The following is a 17,527-nucleotide window of genomic DNA, read 5'->3' on the forward strand; positions in this document are numbered from 1 at the left end:
TGGTGGAAGAGTTTGTTACAAGATACTGCAGTAGGATGCAGTACTCTGTATAATCCTACACTAGACAATTAGCTTTAATGAAAAAAAAATAATAATAATAATCATAATATTAATTGAGATCGGATGACATGAAAAAAATAATTGTGATACTTTTTTTTGGGCATGTTACCCAGCCCTAGTCCATCATTCACTCCACATATTTTTTTCAAAATAATACATTTGTCTTTTGATTTATCTTCGCATGGGAAAATAAATTCTGGCAAATTCTCTCCAAAATTAGGAATTTTTTTCTGGAAAACCATGTCAGTTGATAACAATTTATAAATATTTATGCCTAGGGATAGGTTAATTGGCAACACAAAATTGTCCCTACTTTGTGAATGTGAGTGTGAATGTTGTCTTTCTATCTGTGTGGGCCCTGCGATGAGGTGGTGACTTGTCCAGGATGTACCCCGCCTTCTGCCAGAGTTTAGATGGGATAGGCTTCAGCACCCCCTGCGACCCACAAAATGATAAGCGATAGAAAATGGATGGATGGATATAAAGTATTGCATGTACTGTAATACAGTATGTTTGTAGTATTTGCTAACAGAATAGTTACCAGTAGGTGGCAATATATCAACAGAGAGCTACACTGCATGCTAAACTCAATCATCCATTCATCCATTTCCTACCGCTTGTCCTTTTTGGGGTGACGGAGTTGCTGTAGCCTATCTCAGCTGCATTCGGGCGGTAGGCGGGGTACACCCTGGACAAGTCGCCAAGTCATCGCAGAGCCAACGCAGATACACAGACAACATTCACATTCACATACTAGGTACAATTTAGTATTGCCAATCAACCTATCCCCAGGTCAATCAAAGATTATTTATATAGGTCTTAATCACAAATGTCCCAAAGGGTTGCACAAACCGCAATGAGATCCTCGGATCTGACCCCACATTGGGTCAAGAAAAAACTTAACCTAATGGGAACAATGTGAAACCTTGGGAGGGCCCGCAGATGCATCTAGACAAGTCAGCAGCGCAGAGACGTCACCAACTGATGCACAGAGGAGTGGACCACTGGTACCGGGTCCAGAGTTGGACTGATCTGTGGCCACTAAAAAAACTCTCCACAGGGAGAGGGGACATCAACTGGTCTACAAATGGCTCTATTTATAGGCTACAGTGTGTAAATGAGTTTTAAGATTGGACTTAAATGCTTATACTGAGGTAACAAGTCTGTTACTGGTAGGTCATTCCAGAGTACTCGAGCGGCAATAAAAAACTCTCTATAGCCCACAGACTTTTTTTGAGCTCTGGGAATCAATATTAAGCCCAATTTTTTAGAACGTAGGTTTCTGGACAGAACGTAGGGTACAATACAATCAGAATGATAGGATGGAGCAAGACCGTTTAATATTTTATACTTAAGTAAAAAAATACCTTATAGTCGCATCTTAAGTGCACAGAAAGCCAGTGCAGGTGAGCCAATATAGACGTATTATAATCACACTTTCTTGTCCTTGTCAAAAGCTGCATTTTGTACAAACTGTAATCTTTTAATGCATGCATAGGGAGACCTGAAAAAAATGTGTGATTGTATTCGAGACAAGGCGTAAAGAACGCATGATTAATGATCTCAGTGTCGTTGGTGGACAAAATGGGACGGATTTTAGTGATATTACGGAGATGACAGAAGGCTGTTTTAGTAACACTCCTAATGTGTGACTCAAATGAGAGAGTTGGGTTGAGGATAATACTGAGATTCTTTACCAAATTGCTTGGTACACTTGTTTTGTTGTCAACTGTTAAAAGGTGGTGTTATTAAATAAGTGCTGGTGTGTAGCAGGACCGATAATCAACAGTTCAACAATTTCTTAGCGTTAAGATGCAAAAAGTTGCTGGACATTTATTGTTTGATTTCATTAAGACACACCTCCAAATGACTACAATCTGGCGTGTTGGTCAGTTTTAGGTACATGTGAAGTTGGGTGTCATCAGCATAACAATGAAAACTAATACTGTATTCGCGTATAATGTCACCTAGCGGTAGCATATTTGTGCTGAAGAGTGCTGGACCAAAAACTGAACCAAACCCTGTGAACCTCTGCACATTACTTTAACATACTCTGAGGTCATGTTTTTATGGGAGACACACTGCATCCTGTCAGTAAAATAGGAGTTAACAAAAAAAAAAGGTTAAGTCTGACCAATACGTGTTTTTGATACGTTATAATAGAATGTTATGATCGACTATCGAAAGCAGGGCTGGGATCAAGTAGCAGCAACATGGATGACAAGATAAGCTCACTGCTACCGTTAAAGCAAGCAAAACAACAATAGTAAAACGTTTCTTGTCTTGCTTGTTGCATTCATACAGTTAGAAAGATACTGATATCTAATAAAGTTTGTTGTTGTTCACTTCTCATCCTACTGTCTTTCTCCTACCCAGGAGAAAATCGGCAAAAGAGTCTTGGATGACTTCCAGGCTGAGTTTGTTGTGGACCTGGGTCCAGAAATACAAGAGTCAGTGATTGGCAGCTAGAACTCACATCAGTGCTTTGATGGCTGCTATATTAATGGTGTCCTGTTCTCTGGTATTAGCTCCTTCTCCTTCCCGGCCCGTGTCATGTACGACCTGGAAGAGGAGGAGACTCAAGCAGTCATTGCCGTCAACCTGATGCCCTTGCTGGCCAAAGATGTGCACAGTAAGGCAAAGCAGCACAATGGAGACAAGAAGGACAACAAGTCAGTCACCACACACTAGAGATCAACCGATTATCTGTGCCGGTATTGGCCTTTTCTTTTATCAGAAACTGCCTTTATTTTATTTTTTTTATTTTTTTACACTACATAACTGTATCATCAGATACAATGGATAGATTAGATTAGATAGTACTTTATTTATTCCGTCAGGAGAGTTCCTTCAGGAAAATTAAAATTTTCAGCACAATCCCATTCAAGATCAGACAAACATTACAGGGAGACAGAACAGGATCTCTGACGGGTCTGCCGGCTTCCAGCGCCCCTTACAAAAAAGATGAGATACAGGTAAACAAGGGGGGGATAGAAGAAAAAAATTGAAGATTAAAATAAAATGAAAAAATCGGTCTTAGCCAGGGCCCTGGAGGGGGTACAGACTGAGGCCAAGGGAAAAAAACAACTCATAGCCATAGAACACATCCCTCTTACATGTGTGTAAGAACACAGAGGACATTAAAGACATTAAAGCAGCAGATACAACCAGACACTTCTACATACAGCTATGAATAAAAAGTAAAAGAAACATATACACTGTGGTATATGTTATATGGTATATGTACATATAGCAATTTTACCATTAAAACAATAAATCATTAGTGAAGTAGATAGTAATAACCACTGCTCAAACACCATCCCCTTTCCATCCATTCACACACCGCTTATTCCCTTTCGGGGTCGCGGGGGGCGCTGGCGCCTATCTCAGCTACAATCGGGCGGAAGGCGGGGTACACCCTGGACAAGTCGCCACCTCATCGCAGTCAAACACCATCCCCACTTGAGAAAAGTTTTGCTAAAGCCCAATATTATTTTTAAATTAATTCAAATGGGTCATATTAGGATTTAATTTATACATGTCAAAAACTTCCTTGGGGTCTACATAATATGTAATGGTGTGTCTTTGGTCAACATTTTGCATGGATTATGTTTACAGACCGTCTTAAAGCCGCTTTCTGACTGTCTCTTCAAGATGCGCCGTTTTGTAAACAATCTTATGTACGTGGCTCCTCTTTGACAGCGACTTTCCCGCCATCTTTGTAGTTTTTAGCGCTTTTGTAGCGAGTCTTCATGATTCCACTTTCGATTCTGTTTAACGATTCTGCTTAACGATTTGGTTCTTTATCGGTTCTCTTTTCGAATCTTATTTGGAAAAAAAAAAATAAAAAATGGATCAGCATCAATTTTGTTTAGTTTAGAGCTAACAAGAACTTACAAAGCCAACAGTGAAGTCTTAAGAGGCACTTAACAAAGAAAAAAACATGCAACACAATATATTTCAAACCTTATTTTTGATATAATGTTGATGTTTATTGCTTACAGCTTATGAAAACCTAAAATTAAAAATCCCTGAAAATGTTCTTTTTTAAAAAAAAATGAAAGCCACAATCATGATATGAAGGCTTGACATATCTTACTTTGCATGTAATGCCTTTACACCATATAGTTTCATATTTGAAGTTGAAATGCTAACATGAGTAGACTTTTACAAAATATTCAAATTGTATGTGTTCCACCTGTATAATATGATGATGGAGTGAAAATGTAGTTGAAAGAAAACATGCAACTTTTCTCTGACTCCAATTGAACATTCATCTTCCGAATGAGCATCCATGTGGCAAATCTTTGCACGCTTTTGACCATAAACTTTAGTCACTGCTCGGTGACATTCGTCGCTCCTGGCCCAGTTGCACTCTTTTCTACTACGCTGATGTAATCTGGAGCTATTACTGTCCGCCTCCAAACTGGTCACAATATGTTTCCTCATGCTCATCTGAATGAGAATGCATTAATTAAAATTTTACAGGCAATAGCGATAACATGATAGGCAGTATTAGTAATTGTTGAATTTACGTCGAATGACTCCTGCTGCCCGGCGGCCCGTTCCAAGAACGCAACTTCCATTTCATACCGTATCTTCTAATGTTTTAGTGTATTGCTTGTATGTTCTCCTTTTGATGAAATAGCAACCTTGGAATTTTTACAAATAGTGCTGTTGCAATCATTTATTGCAAAATGTCAGCAAACTTTGGTGCACTTCTTCCGCCCGGGCAACGCCATGTTGCTGTCTGATCACACTATACACGTTGTGCAATAACATGCTCTTATGCGCAGGAACCGTTAAAAAAATCACGTGAAAAAATGGCAAGTGATTCTGAACAACAAACGGTTCTCGATTCCCATCCCTAGTTAGAAGTATACACTACTTTTATGTTAGAAATGTCACCAGCAGAGGATGCATCTGCATGTACGAGCCAGTCTGAGCTTATTGACTACAATGGCAGACTCGCCTAAAGCCTGTTAGGTAAATGTATACCATATATGGATTATCCGCTGACGTCACACTAGGGAAAAACATCACCAAATGGCGAGCCAGTCTGAGCTTATTGACTACAATGGCAGACTCGCCTAAAGCCTGTTAGGTAAATGTATACCATATATGGATTATACGCTGACGTCACACTCGGGAAAAACATCACCAAATGGCAAAGTTCCAAACGACTCGTTTCCGGGAAGTATGAAAGAAAATAAGATTGTTTTATTAATACTGTATCTCCGCAATGCCTCCACGCTACTTTACCTTGTAATTATTTACATTTATGAAGGAGTAATTATGTTAGTAATACAATTACTTTTGGGTCAAGTAACGACTAATTAGAAGCAATTACTTGTTAAAAGTAATTTTCAGAACACAGCATCATGAAGCAGTTGGCAGGTTGGTGTTCCTGGCTAAAATCTTTTAGTGTTTGTCCTATAATAATGTTTACCTATAATAACACTATTGTTTAAGGTCAATTATTTTCATGCTTCTGCTGACATTTAAACATGTTCTCTTAAATCAGGCCATATTATTTCACATTTTTATGTATAGTTTTTTTGTCTGTTGAAGAATTTATCATAACTAAATGATTTTTAAATAAGATTGGAGATTATATTTGACTTTTATTATAATTTTTACAAGGCTTTTTCTTTTTTCTTATCTCAAAACACCTCTTAAATTGGGATCCTGTTATGCAAAACCTACTTTTTTTCTTATTGATACTTTTTTTTTGTATTTGGGATCCTCATCAGTCTCGAACATTTTAAATCAAGGCATGGTGGAGATCTAATGTCAACGAATATTTCCATTTATGGGTTAGTTTATAGGCCCAACTATATCTTGACCCATAGAAATATATTTTGATCCATATCGCCCAGCCCTACACTCATGTTTCTGACAGTGCTAGCAGAGTTGAGGGGTGTTCTCTGCGTTTGAGCTTTGCAGTAGGCCTAATGATGGTATTGTGTTTGTGTGCACATGTGCACGTTCAGTGGTATTATTCAAATTGTGATATTTGAAACATTTCATATTGCTACAAAAAATGTTCTGTACTACTAAAAGTTTTTCCTTCAGTAGCTCCGGTGCTACAAGTGAAAAAGCTAAGCATACAGCCCTGCCCCTCCTGTAGTGCTGATTGTCTCTAATAAGTCTCCTTTTCTCACCTGTCAAAACCTTAAATTTTTTGCTGGGAGATCCAGTTCATGTATTTGTTTTCCTGGCGTGTACCTGGTCCTGTTTTGTTTTCTCTACTACATCGATGGAGTCGCTCAACAAGCCTCCATCCGCAGCACTTGCAGTGTGGGCTCATTAAGGGAGCGCCACATGTTTCACATTAGTATTACATAAAACATTATGGGCCTGATTTACAAACCCCGTTTCCATATGAGTTGGGAAATTGTGTTAGATGTAAATATAAACGGGATACAATGATTTGCAAATAATTTTCCACCCATATTCATTTGAATATGCTACAAAGACAACATATTTAATGTTCAAACTGACAAACATTTTTTTTTTGCAAATAATCATTAACTTAAGAATTTGATGCCAGCAACACGTGACAAAGAAGTTGGGAAAGGTGGCAATAAATACTGATAAAGTTGAGGAATGCTCATCAACCACTTATATGGAACATCCCACAGGTGTGCAGGCTAATTAGGCACAGTTGGGTGCGATGATTGGGTATAAAAGCAGCTTCCATGAAATGTTAAGTAATTCACAACGAGAAATGTTGTTCTAAAACTTCAAGGAATTTTGGGATTTTACCATCTACGGTCCGTAAAATCATCAAAAAGTTCAGAGAATCTGGAGAAATCACTGCACGTAAGCGATGATATTACGGACTTTTAATCCCTCAGGCGGTAGTGCATTAAAAACCAACATCAGTGTGTAAAGGATATCACCAAATGGGCTCAGGAACACTTCATTCGCTACCTTTGTAAGTGCAAGTTAAAACTCTACTATGCGCAGCCAAACCCATTTATCAACAATATCCTGAAATGCCGCCGGCTTGGCTGGGCCCGAGCTCCCCTAAGATGGACTGATGCAAAGTGGAAAGGTGTTCTGTGGTCTGACGAGTCCACATTTATAATTATATTTGGAAACAGAGGAGGTGGTGTCCTCCAGAACAAAGAGGGAAATAACCATTCGGATTGTTATAGGCGCAAAGTTCAAAAGCCAGCATCTGTGATGGTATGGGGGTGTATTAGTGCCCAAGGCATGGGTAACTTACACATCTGTGAAGACACAATTAATGCTGAAGGGTCCATACAGGTTTTGGAGCAACATATGTTGTCATCCAAGCAACGTTATCATAGTGCAGCCCTTTGAGACACTAGTGATTTAGGGCTTTATAAGTAAACATTGATTGATTGATTGATAGATGCCCCTGCTTATTTCAGCAAGGCAAGTGTTACAACAGCGTGACTTCGTAAAAAAAGAGTGCGGGTACTTTTCTGGCCCACTTCAGTTCAGGCCTGTCTCCCATTGAAAATGTGTGGCGCATTATGAAGCGTAAAATACGACAGCGGAGACCCCGGACTGTTGAACGACTGAAGCTCTACATAAAACAAGAATGGGAAAGAATTCCACTTTCAGAGCTTCAACAATTAGTTTCCTCAGTTCCCAAACATTTATTGAGTGCTGTTAAAAGAAAATGTGATGTAACACACTACTGAAAATGTCCTTTCCCAACTACTTTGGCATGTGTTACAGCCATGAAATTCTAAGTTAATTATTATTTGCAAAAAAAAACAAAGTGAGTTTTTATATCAAATATCTTGTCTTTGTACTGCATTCAATTGAATATGGGTTGAAAATGATTTGCAAATCATCGTATTCCATTTATATTTACATCTAACACAATTTCCCAACTCATATGGAAATAGGGTCTGTACTAAGATCCAAATACCACGCGCTGGGCGGCAAGTGCAAAAAATAAAATGGCATGTACTGTGAGTGGGCGTGTTGCGTGTGATCTATTAACATTGCGTGTGCAATTGTAAAGTGGTGTAGACCACCTTATTTAAATGAGGATTTTGCATGCATTTGGGCTTTTACCACAGAGATGATCATTCACTGCACATTGATATTATCATGCTTCTACTGGTGTGCGATGTGTTGAACCAGCAGCACACATCTATAATCCGTAACACCTTTTCCGAATCACAACCTAGACAACGGAAGCCTGCACAGTGACAATTATATGCGCAAGGCTGTATGCATCACAAGCGCATTTAGGCGTTTGTAATGATTCAAACACAAGAAAATGCCTAATGAAAGTTGTCTATTCACGCTGGAAATGTTAATATAATTCCTAAATTAAATAAATGAAAGGCCGTAAAAAAAATTGCCAGCAGACATTAAAATGCATCAATTGAATTAATTTTAATCAGCACCTTAAGTCATCCGGCAGCTATACATTTATAAAATAAAATAGCTAAATTGACGATATGTTAGATTTTTCTTTCAAAATATTATGACATTCTCGTCTGTCCATCGTCTGTCTCTGCAGTGCGTTCAACATTCCTTTCTCCCAGTTTGCATGTCCATCTGACATGTGCTAAATAAAACACTAAATACAGCTCCTAAAACAGTGATGAGTGTTGAGAAATCACATTGCGTGTGCCAAATAATTATATTTGCATTTTGTCCTCCCACTATTTTGGGCATTTTGATAAATTGATCAGCCTATATTTTGCATATTAATGAAGACAGAGACGTAAAATTGATTGCACGCATTATTCTGTTTACTTAAAGGTTCTGTTTGCAACTTCCTCACATTAACTGTTTTCTAAGAAAAAAATATAAAAAGAACACCACCGGCAGACTACATTTGTTGGACAATTGTCTATATTTTTCACAATTACAAAGTCTATATAGTACAATTTTTTAATGGCCCGGATAAAATGATTGGTGTGTCCGGCGGTCACTCACCCGGTCTGGTCAACTTGACGCGCAGGGAGCGCATGCACACATACAAAAGAAGCAACGAACAATTTGTAATCATGTTGTTATGATAGAATACACATTCAATGACCGCTAACGCTAGCTACCCAAATCGCTATTATTGACAAAGAAATACTGAAATCTAATGTGCTTGCATGTGTTACTTACGTACGTAATTACGTCATTACACACGAGAAGCTGTAAGAGCGCGGGATATACTGTGTAGATTACATAGGAAAGTTGGTGCCCTCTAGGCGTCTGTGTAAATGTTGCCAACACCCCCTTTGACAGAAGCTATCTATTTTGCACACGTTTAGTAGATCAACTTTGCTTGTGGTATCAGATTTGCATGGGTTTTAGGACACGCAGATCTTTAGCAAATGAAGTCCTATGTAGCTACTGGTCTGACGTTTTCTTAAAAATAATGTTAAAAACAAATTTGGGCCTTGTCCAGTTGTTTAAATAATTTAACTGAAAATTAATATCAGCTACGTATATCGATTATTGGCCTTGAAAAAAATCGATCTCTTACCTCACACTTCTCCAACTAGATTCCTTGTTTAATTTTGCAGCTAACTCAGTTGTTTTTGTGTCTACAGGAGTTCTCTTTGTTTGTCCCCATTTTTTCGCCTACTGCGTTTGTGCGAGGAGAAACAGAACCATGAAGGCCTAGATGAGATTGATGCCTTGCTGGGTAAGGACATACAGTAAAAGCCACTCCATATTGGTTCTTTCTGCCAAATGACATTTGTTTTCCAGGCTGCCCTCTCATCTTAACAGACATGGATGTGGTGGACAAAATGGAGAGCCTTTCCAAAGTAGAGAAGGAGTTCCTCTGCACTTTACTCTTCCACGCTATCAACTGGTTCAGAGAGGTAACTACGCCAGATTGTTTATTGGCCACTGAAGTAACTTTTCACCAAGGTTTGTGTGTGTCGTGGCAGTTAGTAAATGCCTTCTGCAGGCTGAAGGAAACGGAAATGAAGATGAAAGTAATGACCCGTCTGCAGAACATCACTTACCTTCAGACCCTGTTGGAGCAGGCTTTGGCCGGTGGGATTGACATGTACAGCATCCACTGGAAATAGCCTGGACTTGTTTTACAACAACTTTGTTTCAGAAACACCTGGCTACATCCCACCTGTCGCTAACTTTGATGGAGAGAGCACAGATGTGATACTACTCAGCACCGCTGCTCCTGTTCATAAGACAAAGAAAAGTAAATAGAAAACACAAAACATGGGCAATGTAAGAAATTGTCTTTTTTAAAAATATATATCTTTTAAAGATGGCTCTGAAAAGAAGAGGAAGGCACCTGGTAAAAATACATTGGAAGGCAACTCACAAATGGAGGACAAAATGGAAGAAGATGAAACTCAGCAGGTTAGCAATGAAATAATAAATTAATACGTTTTTTAACTTGGATATGGATTTTGGAAGGGAATCATGCTCCTCCAGCTTTCTTTTCCCCTTCGAGTGAAAGAAAAGTAAGTGAAGTTATTGACATTTAAAAAAATACATTACTGAAATGATTTATTTTAAATAATAGGCTTAAAATTATAACTCATTTCTGTAAGACTGCTGCTAAACAATTGCTTACACAAAAACTACAAAATACTTAAAGAGTGCATTCCTTAATCCAGACAGTGATCCAGCTCACCACCAAATTCAAATTTATTGTCCCTTAAAGTGGCCCCATGCTGCAAAACCAACTTTTCTTACCTATCGGTACCTGCTGTTGTGTGTCTAGGATCTGCATAAGTCCTAAAAATGTGATATTAAACCATGGAAGCATTGCATATAAAACAATCTAGCCTTCCTTCATATTTCTGCTAAATGAGTTTTTTGGAGTTTGCCTGTTTAGAGACGTTTTTTCCCATTCGTGATGTCAGCTCCTTCTTTTTCTGTATCCTCTTGTTGTGGGGCCGACTGACTGGTACATGCACATGCATCCCCGGCTGTTGCTATTTCTAATACAAAGCAGGTAAACTTCTAACTAGGGCTGGGCAGTATACCAGTATTACTCTTAGAGCTGGTATATTTTAGAACAAGATTTATATTTGAGAAGATAGCGCTATTCAAATACCGTACCTTTTGCTGTGCCTTTGTTACGGCCGATGTGGTGCGCAGCTGCTGGGAGGCCGGCACGCACCATAGCTGAAGAAGGGTCTGGCGTGCGGGAAGGGTCTGGCACGCGTTGTGAGTTGCTAATGCGTATTGTTGACATCGACCCCCAGCCAAATTTGCCTCTGCGCACCGCTGATGTGCCCGGACTGGGACTCTGGCAGGGTCGGGTGCCGGCTCCTCTTTATTAACCAAAGGTAACACAAGCCGGTGAAAAGAGTCAACAGAACAGAGGCGGCTAACTGCTAAAGCTAACAAATACAGTTTAACTGAAACCTTTGCTAACGCTACCGTCGCTTGGCAACAGACACATCCTTTTAAAGGCACACGCGCACACACACACTGTTCTCATAGACTTTACTCAACTGCATAATGAGTTTTGTTTAAGTAACTCATCAATTACTTTCCTTATTAACTAATTTAATTTAATTAAGAATACCGTAATTCCATCAGTAATAAGTTACTGTTTTGGTTAAGTAAGGAATAACTATAATTAATTACTTTTAAAAATAAATTTTCAGAACACTAGTAGTAACAGTAATGTGGTATTGAGTTTAAACTAAACACCTTGCATCTTTTGTTTAAAATACAGATATATATTGTTAAAAATACCGGATTATTAGTTTTGGTCCATATAGCCCTGCCTTCGATCTAACTCATATCTGTCACTCGACTCCATATGGAAGCACTAAAAACGTCATTGTGGCTGACAAGGAGAATAGGCTGTCAAAACAGAGCCACGTAATTAGACCGCAAACAAAACGCGGCATCCTTAGGAGATGGCCAGAAAGCAGCTTGAAAACGGTCTGCAAAACATATTGTATGGAAAGTTTTGACAAAAGAGTCACCATTACATGTTTTGTAGGACACCAAAAAGTGTTTTATAAGTACAAAATATATCATCATATGACCCCTTTAATTAATTTCATTTATTTCCCAAAAGTTAAATCAAATTCTGCTCATCACTTTTTGAGTTATGTTGCCAACCATCCCAGACAAACCCCAGCACGTGGAAGAATACATTAAATTGCCATTATTTGTTTTGTTCATCTGTCGCTTCCCAACAGTCTACAAGAAGGTTGTTTGACAGCAGAAATAAACAAACTAAACCTTCTTGTCAGTCATCCACTGGCTTTGTCTCTGTGGGTGGAGGTGGGGACTCTCACATACACACACACAGAGGTTAAGCCTTCTAACGTAAATGTAAAGTTAGCTAGTAGAATTCATCCCCAAAATATACTCACTAGTTGCTTATCCAATTTCAAAATTTACTTTTTGAAGTATGTTTCTAACTACCTAATTAACTACTGATTTAACTGACTGACAAACAAGACATGGGTTAATACATAACCTCTTGCTGGAGGTAATAACGAGATCTACACAGGAGTGGGAATCTTTGCAATAATGTAAAGACGTCATTGTTGAATTTGCTTAGTTGGCAATTACTCATCTGCAAAAAAGTAAGTATAATACATGAAAAACAAAACAAATATGTTTAGAACTACTAATGAACGTTTTTCTGTTGCTTATTTTTTTACAAAGAAAATGGAGACCCTTGTGTTTGCCTTCATGTCTGACCCTCCAAAAGTCTCTCCACTAGATTTGTTGTTAGTTGCTTCTTTGATTATAGAATATCGACAGAAGTCTGGTCACTCGTTAAGTACAGCGACAAAGTTGCTAAATTTGCAAGGCTAGTAATTTCTCCTGCTCCCTCTTCTTATTCTCTGGCAGACCAGGTGCGTTATAATGTGTTTATGAGGACACGTGAACAAGTAGCACCAAATCCATTTGTGACGGTCTAAATTTATCTTTGGCAAACCGCCATAAACTTTTCAAACGTCACGTCACATTTCACAGTCATTCGACAGCACATGCACGCACAACTCAAAAGAAAAGTCAGTTAATTAATGCGATAGCTCCTCCTGTTGGATCAGTGGTCCCCAACCACCGGGCTGCAGCCCGGTACCGGGCCGCAGAATAATTTTTTATACATTTTTATTTAAAAAATAAATAAATAAATAAATCAAATATATATATATATATTTTTTTATTAAATCAACATAAAAAACACAATATACACTTACAATTAGTGCACCAACCACAAAAACCTCCCTTTTTCATGACATAAACGTCCCTTTTTCATGACAAAAAACAAAAAATAAATAAATAAGATCCCCCCTCCCCGGACCGCAGGGAGGGGGGATCGCCCGGTCAACTATTAAGCGTTGACCGGTCCGCGGATACAAAAAGGTTGGGGTCCACTGTGTTAGATGATGAATGATATCCAGTCTGCCAGGGCAGCTGGACCAATTCACCTTGGCTCACTGGCCCACTGGGGGATGTAAGAGGGAGGACGAGGTGTCAGGCTAACATCAGTGCAACTTGAGTTTTTGAGTACAATGCCAGCCTTTGTGATTCTGCTCGACAAATCATAACAAAAAAATTGCAACATTAGAAATTGAATTAAACGGGACAAGCGGTAGAAGATGGATGGATGGATAGAAATTTAAATTAGATGTTAATGTAAATCAAGACTATGATTTAGTTTCCCCTTTTCACAGATTTGTATCTGAAAATGATAATAATTGCCGTATAGTTAATCGTGGAAAGTTGTTATTGTTGTAAAGGAATTGGAGAAGGACAAAGAGAAAGAGGCCCGGCATGGAGTCAACATGGCGTCCTACAGGCAATTTTTCAGGGAGCTTGACATGGAGGTGCTGAGCGTGGTTCAGTGCGGCTTGCTTTCCTGCTCGTTGCTGGACTCTGAACTTCAAACCAAGGTAAAATATCAAGTAATGTCCATCAGCCCCTTTTCTGCCAGCATTTCCAGGAACATTTATCTACACAGGAAAAACAATTCCTGGTACCTGTGCTGTTTGCACCCCCTTAACATTGTGTAAAATGTATTCAGATCAAGCTGATTACAATCCTATCCCTCAAATAATATACATCAGGTTTTGTGTTGCACATACATACACATTGACAATTTAATTGTATGCATGTTCCAAAAATAAACTCATACCATAACCAAATCTCTTTTAGAAACGAGAAGAGGTTTTGATCGGTCCTGCAGAGCTGATTTTCCTCCTGGAAGATATGTTTCACAAACTAGAGTTCAGTCTCACAGCTGCCCCTGCCAAGAGACGTCCTTTCCTAAAGGTACACCACAGTGAAAACTACTGGCACACAAGCCCTCGTGCATGTCAACGAATTACAATATATTTGAAAGATTGATTTATTTGGTACAGTGCGTCCCCACATATTTGCCATTCTGCATTCACCACTCCGCTAGTTTTAATAAAAAAAATATATTTGCGGAAAACACACTCATTTACGTTTTTCTTTAAGATAGGCCAAAAAAACATCTCATTCACACTGAGTGTGTAATAATTGAAAAATATGTGATAATAATGACAATTTGATTTTATTATCATATCATTTTACGGCAATATAAACATGTTTGAGGTTTGTATGGCTGTGCGCTTTCAATTGTGCCTTGTAACACCTGCTGGTCTGCAGGAAAGGAGTATCAAAATAAGATAATGACGCTGAGGGGGAGATGGTGGCATTAATATAATTTATGGAGTAAATGAAGGAAGGAAATCAGAAGTTAGTAAAGTTTAAAGCATTAGTGTCATAAGTTTTATCATCAATTATCATTCATTAGCAGTACGTACCTATACATTTGGCAATTGAGATGTGTGAGTCATATTCAAGACTTAAGCTTGTATTGTGCGTCTGTGCATTTAGCTTGTTAACTTTTTTCGTCAAGAGCGAAGAATGACATTTAAAAAGATAAAAAGTGTTATTAGAGTAGAATCTAATTCATCAATCACAAAAGTCACTTTTTGCAAATGTTGATCTGAAATCGGAGAAAAACATAAACCTTATGTTACTATTAGGACTTGGAGGGGAGGCGTTAGCCAGTTAACATCTAAATGTCCTCCAATAAGCACGCAAGGTTGGTCTTTTTTCTATTTTAGTCAAGTAATTTAGAAAAAGTAAACATAGTACGCTGTAGGCTATTAGGATCAAACACCTATACAAAAGCTTAGCACACATGCTAGGCATATGTAATGTTATTGAGCAATATTACTGTCTAAAACCTCACATTTGTTTGTATAAAGAAGTATCAAATAATTACAATTGCATATTACTTACAGATACAAAGTCTCCAAGGCATGAGTATATTAGAACATATCCAGTAACAAACATGTTTGTTATCAACGTACTATGTTATGAGCTTAACTTGATGAATTATTGTGGCCACTAGGTGTTTCCAAAAAACAATTAGCAGTCCACTTCAACTTAAAGACAGCCTGAGTTCAATTTAGATGGTTAATAATGAATAGAGTAGTGTTTTGTATACCTACCATTTTCTGTATGACTCGTTTCACCTGATTGATAATTTTCTAACATTGCACAGTACAAAATATTAAATATGTACAATTTGTGCTGATATCGTATTGAATCAATATCAGTATTGGCCAATACTCAAGGCTCCATTGGTATTGTATTGGAAGTTAAAAGTGGTATCGGGACACAACTTATAACTTTTAAATAATCAAGAATCCCAAATATTGCATACAGTATTTCTCAAATGTGAGTTATTTTTAAAAAGTAGAATATTGTACTTGTTTGCACACATCAAGACATAAACTGCTAAATCTCCTGAAATCAACGTTTGACCTATGTTAAAATTTATTAAGATGCACCACCAACTGTCAGACTTTGATTTGCACACCAAGCCAACGTTTATTGATTTCTTTGACACGACTGTGGGTTCAAATCAAGCGATGTCGTGATTTGTGTAGCCCTTTGAGGAACTTGTGATTAAGGGTTATACAGATAAATGTTGATTGATTGACAGGTGAAAGCCGACAAAAACGTGGGGTTCTCGCACCTTCAGCAAAAGAGTCCTAAGGATGTTGCTACCTTCTTCGTGCAGCTGCTGCCCGCCCTCTGCTTGCACTTGGAGAACTGTCATAACTATTTTCAGGTACAGTAAAGGAAAAAAGGGGCAATGCAAATCTGTGCTTCAACTCGTTCACCTGCCTTTTGCGTCTACAGACTTTGCTTTCTGAGAATGACGGCATGGTGGACGGGCCCACAGTGGACATTCAAGAGCATCACTTAATATCTTCATGCTGCCAGCTTCTCTTGCAGGTCCTCAACACCATCTTCAGCTGGTGAGCAGAAAAGTGCTTGTCAAGTCGTGTGTTTACCTGGTAAAATTCAGCTGAGTGTGATGTTTGTGTTTGTGTTTGTGTGCTGATCTGTCAGGTTTGGTTTCAGCCAGCCTGGTCATCGGCGTTTACTGAAAAGAGCTTTAGGAGTTATGGCAGGACGTCTCAAAGAAGAAGGACCTGAGCTGAACCTGGAGCTGCTTGTTAAGTGAGTAACAACACTTTGAAAATAAGATAATATGCTTGTTTATTCATTTATGATCTGCTACTGCTGAGACTACTATTTTCAGTGGCCACACTTACCCTATTTTCCCGACCATAGGACGCACCGGATTATAAGGCGCACTGCCGATGACCGGGTCTAGTTAGGTCTATTTTCATATAGAAGGGGCACCGGTTAATAGGGCGCACTAAAGGTGTCATATTATTATTTTTTCATTCTCAATTGAAAACACTTCCTAGTGGTCTACATAACATGTAATGGTGGTTCTTTGATCAAAATGTTGCATGGATTATGTTTTACAGATCACCTTCTAGCCGCTTTCTGACAGTCGCTTCAGGATGCGCCGATTTGTGGGCGGTCTTATTTATGTGGCTCACCTTCGACAGCCCTTTTTTCCGTCATCTTTGTTGTACCGGTGTAGCATGCAAGGACCGGAGTGGAAGAAGCGTCAAAAGATGGAGCTAACTGTTTAATGACATTCAGACTTTACTTAAATCAATAATGGAGCAGCATCTCTTCATCCGTTACTCACTAGTGCAATAACATCGCCGGAAATGTGTGTCTTGAAAAACGTTCGAGAGGAACTCTGTAATAACGAAAGTTCCTTGGGTGATTAGTAAACTCACTACCCCGGTATGTTTTAGCGCTTTCGTGGCGAGTATACTGACAGATATAAGTAAGAACTTTACACTACTTTATATAAGAAATGGCAACAGCGTAGGATGAATGTCCCATAACAAGAAGATAGAGAAAAGGAAGAATCTTACTGACTACGGATTCGACACGGACGCACGCAAATTTTCAGGACTTATTTAGATCTCAAATACAGATCAGCATGTACCAGAAGGTAAGAAAAGTCGCTTTTGCATAATATTGCAAAACAAAACCCCAGATAATAATGTCTTACCTTATACACACACCATAATAATACTCTTATGTTGAAGCACAGTGCAAAACATCAAGTGGTGCGGCTTCGTACTAAAAC

At 38.6% G+C, this 17,527-nt stretch overlaps 1 protein-coding gene across 4 annotated transcripts in view; it reads left to right on the forward strand.

Annotated features, from left to right (window-relative positions):
• The window catches only part of fancd2 (FA complementation group D2), an 80,265-nt gene that overhangs the window by 40,299 nt on the left and 22,439 nt on the right, over positions 1–17,527 (forward strand). For 2 of the 4 annotated variants that reach the window (XM_061922683.1, XM_061922686.1), the window contains 12 exons: positions 2,437–2,510; positions 2,589–2,732; positions 9,609–9,703; positions 9,769–9,884; positions 9,954–10,062; positions 10,130–10,228; positions 10,298–10,392; positions 13,761–13,913; positions 14,176–14,292; positions 16,004–16,132; positions 16,204–16,322; positions 16,417–16,527. In XM_061922683.1, coding sequence (XP_061778667.1) covers positions 2,437–2,510; positions 2,589–2,732; positions 9,609–9,703; positions 9,769–9,884; positions 9,954–10,062; positions 10,130–10,228; positions 10,298–10,392; positions 13,761–13,913; positions 14,176–14,292; positions 16,004–16,132; positions 16,204–16,322; positions 16,417–16,527 — 1,361 coding nt within the window. The remainder of the gene's footprint in view (positions 1–2,436; positions 2,511–2,588; positions 2,733–9,608; positions 9,704–9,768; positions 9,885–9,953; positions 10,063–10,129; positions 10,229–10,297; positions 10,393–13,760; positions 13,914–14,175; positions 14,293–16,003; positions 16,133–16,203; positions 16,323–16,416; positions 16,528–17,527) is intronic. The other 2 variants (XM_061922685.1, XM_061922684.1) reach the window with 2 other exon arrangements.

Source organism: Nerophis ophidion, linkage group LG16 (genome assembly GCF_033978795.1).
Source record: "Nerophis ophidion isolate RoL-2023_Sa linkage group LG16, RoL_Noph_v1.0, whole genome shotgun sequence".
NCBI classification, from domain to species: domain Eukaryota; kingdom Metazoa; phylum Chordata; class Actinopteri; order Syngnathiformes; family Syngnathidae; genus Nerophis; species Nerophis ophidion.